General features: G+C 45.6%; 1 protein-coding gene across 1 annotated transcript; it reads left to right on the top strand.

The window, feature by feature from the left end:
- The first annotated feature begins 526 nt into the window (after window positions 1-526).
- Window positions 527-3831, top strand: LOC132904445 (uncharacterized). The gene is made up of 3 exons (XM_060954860.1): window positions 527-1279; window positions 1503-3428; window positions 3778-3831. The coding sequence occupies exons 1-3, from the start codon at window positions 527-529 to the stop codon at window positions 3829-3831; spliced, it is 2733 nt and encodes a 910-aa protein (XP_060810843.1).
- Window positions 3832-4305: the final 474 nt, after the last annotated feature.

The raw sequence follows: 4305 nt of genomic DNA, 5'->3' as shown, positions 1-4305 counted from the left end.
TTCTCGGCTCGCTGTGGAATGCTATTGTCTCGGCGTTGCGTTTGTTGATATCGGAGTGCATTAAAGTGTATGGGACTTTTGCGGGTTGGACAGAGCCTAACAAGAAAAATTTAAATCTTAACTTTTAGAATATCATAGGGTGGAATATGGTTTAGTATATGGTTTTTAATACTACAAAAATAGTAAATAAAATATAAAACAAGAAATAGGCATAATAAATTGACAATTAGCAAAATATAGGTCTGCATTATAAATTAAGTTGACTCGTATAAATTACAGCGGCGCCTATTGGTTAAGTGATTTAAATTGTATTAGCTTAAGTGTTTTACTATTTACTTATTTATTTACACAACTACATACTGCAGCCCCCATATACAGGGCTGCAACTATTGACGTTGATTGTTATTCATCAACTTTTAAACTTTATCTTTACTCTCCGCTTTTAACTTTACTTTTACTTTACTTTTACTTAAATTTTACTTTTACAATATATATATACAACTTTTACAAATTTACTTTTACGAAAATGATCCGAACACCCAGGTCGGTGACTTTTAAAAAGACCTACAATGACAACAACTCATCGCCCACTGAACTGCCCAGTGATAGTTCCCCAATAGATTCCCCCGTTGAAATACCGCCGGAAGAAAGATGTACTACCCCCAACACGAGGTATATAGAAAACAATAGACATAGATATATACAATACCTTCCAAGAACACCCTACCTTAAGGAGGATCAACGAATGAAGATCCTGACGGATGACGACAGGGATGAACTCTGCAGTCGCATCCGAAACCTCCTACACCTCATCAGCGAAGAGGTGGAACAAGCTTTAAGGCTTAAGAGGACTACCAAAGATTCCATCAAGGAAAAAATACAAGAGGTGGATGGCCTGGCGTGTGATCTGGCGATATACCAGGAGACAAAAAATCTCACGCCGGGTCAGCGCCCTTGTGCGCGCACGCAAACCTCCCCAATCCTTCAAGAGGAGACAAGAAAAATGGAGGACTTCTTGAAGCCGCTGATGGAGAGACTCGAGGAGAACTCCAGGGAAATAAGAGAAATGAAAAACCTGATGGACCACCGGAGTCAAGAAAACATACCCGTAAAAAATCCGCATACATATGCACAGATCGCAGCCTCTTCTCAGGAAAAGCCCATCACCCTCCATTCCGTTATTGTCGACGACAAGACAGGAATGGAAACGGGTGATGTGGTTATGGAGCGGATAAGGGAAGTGGCAGGAGAGGGCGGAGATTGGGTGAAGATAGAAAGGGTGAGAAAAACACGTGACAGGAAATTAATAATAAGTTGTGACACAAAGGAGGGTAGACAGAAGTTGAAAAATAGGATCGAAAAAATAAAAAATCTTGAAACTCGGACACTTCCCCGCTGCGTGGAAGGAGGCGGTGGTCGCCGTCCTGCGAAAGCCGGGAAAGGATGACTACGCAAATCCAAAGTCTTACCGACCCATCGGATTATTACCGGTGCTCGGTAAGATTTTGGAGAAGATGCTGGTGGCGAGGATTCGCTGGCACGTCCTCCCCGGCATGAGCCGCCGTCAGTACGGCTTCATGCCGCAGCGCTGTACCGAGGACTCCCTCTATGTCCTGGTGGATCACATCAGGCAGAGGATTAAAGATAAAAAACTCGTCCTGATGGTATCCTTGGATATAGAGGGAGCCTTCGATAACGCGTGGTGGCCGGCCATTAAGTGCAGACTGGCGGAGACGCAGTGCCCTCCTAATCTACGCCGAATGGTTGATAGTTATTTGGGGAATAGGAGGGTTCGCGTTAGATATGCCGGAGCGGAGAGTGTCAGCGAAACCTCGAAGGGATGTGTCCAAGGGTCAATAGGGGGCCCGACCTTCTGGAATTTGCTTCTGGACCCGCTGCTCGTGGGGCTGGATGGCCGGGGCGACTACTGTCAAGCGTTCGCTGACGACGTGGTCCTCGTATTCTCCGGGGACACGGCCCAGGAAGTCCAGGGACGTGCCAATGGAGCCCTCGAATATGTTCGGAGGTGGGGAGTCGAAAATAAGTTGAGGTTTGCACCATTGAAAACAAAGGCAATGGTGCTGACCAATAAACTTAAATACGACACCCCAATTCTGAGCATGGGCGGGGTATCCATTGAAATGTCCCAGGAAATCAAAATCCTTGGCCTCACCTTGGACAGCAAGCTCACGTTTAACGCCCATGTGGCGAACATATGCCGAAAGGCGTTAAACTTATATAAGCAGCTGTCCAGGGCGGCCAGGATTGGCTGGGGCTTGAACTCGGAGGTGGTAAGGACCATATACGTGGCGGTGGTCGAGCCGGTCATTATGTACGCATCTAGCGTGTGGGCAGCGGCCACGCACAAGCTGGGGGTGCAGAAGCAACTAAACGTGGTGCAGCGAGGCTTCGCACAGAAGATCGTCAGAGCGTATCGCACCGTCTCTCTGAACGCGGCGCTGCTACTCGCCGGACTGCTTCCCCTGGACATGAGGATCAGGGAGGCAGCCCTTCTTTACGAAGTGAAGAAGGGTATATCTCGGCGAGTGGTAGGAGACCGGGAGATAGAGAGGCCCGTCGATTTTCTGGAAGCGCCTCACCCGGCCGGAAGATTGGGACTCAAATTTTCGTGCCTGGAAGACCGTGCGCAGGTTGACGAGCAGCAGCACGCGCAGCTCCACATCTACACGGATGGGAGCAAGCACGATGGGAAAGTCGGCGCGGCGCTGACCGTATGGGAAGGCGCTGCGGAGACCAGTACCAAGAAACTGAAGCTCGACAACATGTGCACGGTGTATCAGGCCGAACTGTTGGCCCTTTCTGTGGCGACCGAGCGGGCCCTTCGGAGCTCAGCGCTTAGCTGCAATATATATTGTGACTCCAGGTCGGCTCTCGAAACTGTCTCTGACAGCAGTTCCCTGCACAACCTGGCGTTAACTGCGAGAGCCAACATAAAAGAGGTCATGATGTTGGGCAAAATAATAAACTTATTTTGGATTAAGGCTCACGCCGGGCTGGAGGGGAACGAAAGGGCTGACGACCTGGCCAAGAGCGCTGCGCTCGGCAGGGTTCGACCCCACTACGACAGATGTCCGGTCTCGTTCGTCAAGCGGCAGATCCGGATGGATACGATTGACGAATGGAACCGACGCTACGTGGAGGGGGATACGGCATCCACCACAAAGCTATTCTTTCCCGACGCAGGAGAGGCGTATCAAATATTAAGGAAGATTGCGTTGACCCCCGTGCTTGTGCAGGTGTTCACGGGACACGGCGGGTTCTCGCAATATTTGAACAGGTTCAAATGCAAGGAGAGCCCTACCTGTGCCTGTGACCCTGCAAACGAGGAGAGTATCGACCATGTCCTTACCGAATGCGCTGTATATGATAAAGACAGGAATGACCTGGAGATTGAAATAGGAGAAAAAGTCTCAAAAGAAAATCTGGCAACAATAATAAGAGACAAAAAAATAAGAGATAAATTCTTAAACTACTGCACAAAATTGGCCTTAGGAATAATAAAAAGAAATAAAAATTAGAAAGTTAAAGAAAAAAGAATAGAATAATAATTGAATAATAATAATTTTAAATACAATCTAATACAATATTTAATAATTAGGAATAAAAACACAACAAGAATAGATAGAAAAGACCCCTGTCCACCCACACAGGGTCCCTCCTGATTAAAAAAAAAAAAAAAAAAAAAAACCTAACCTAACCTAACCTAACCTAACCTAACCTAACCTAACCTAACCTAACCTAACCTAACCTAACCAGTCTGCTTCGAGCCGTCGTGGAGTGCAGACGTGCTCCGACGCGCTCCGCAAATAAAATAGTGGAAAAAATTGTGAAAAATAAAAATTGTGATAATTAAGTTGAAAATTAGTGTTAATAACATGTGAACTACATCGTCACACACTTGAAACGAATAAATAACACTTAAATCCACTATTGTTCAAGAGATGTAGCGAAGATGTGGTACCTGTATCAAATAGCAGGTACCCATCACCGCTAATCTTCCTACAATTGAACGTATAAAACTTATCATATACATTTTACCTTTGCCCATAAAACACATTCGAATTAAAAAAAAAAAAAAAAAAAAAAAAAAAAAAACCTAACCTAACCTAACCTAACCTAACCCAGAGTCTGCTTCGAGCGCTCGTCGAGTACAGACGTGCTCCGATGCGCTCCTCGAATTATTTGCAAAAAAACTATTTTAAAATTGTGTTAAAAATTTTTAAAAAATTGTAAAAAATATAAACTGGTGGACAGTGACACGGTGTGCTTATCGGGACAGGGTCA

The sequence above is a fragment of the Amyelois transitella genome, chromosome 5, assembly GCF_032362555.1.
Source record: "Amyelois transitella isolate CPQ chromosome 5, ilAmyTran1.1, whole genome shotgun sequence".
In the NCBI taxonomy this organism is placed as follows: Eukaryota; Metazoa; Arthropoda; class Insecta; order Lepidoptera; family Pyralidae; genus Amyelois; species Amyelois transitella.
This window is presented reverse-complemented; position numbering and strand designations above follow the sequence as displayed.

Excerpts from the sequence above, each read along its gene's own strand:
- LOC132904445 (XM_060954860.1), top strand. The coding sequence starts at position 527 with ATGATCCGAACACCCAGGTCGGTGACTTTTAAAAAGACCTACAATGAC. Across the intron at positions 1,280-1,502 it reads ATTGGGTGAAGATAGAAAGG|ATTTTGGAGAAGATGCTGGT; the intron begins GTGAGAAAAACA and ends GTGCTCGGTAAG. Across the intron at positions 3,429-3,777 it reads AGATTGAAATAGGAGAAAAA|TCTGCTTCGAGCCGTCGTGG; the intron begins GTCTCAAAAGAA and ends TAACCTAACCAG.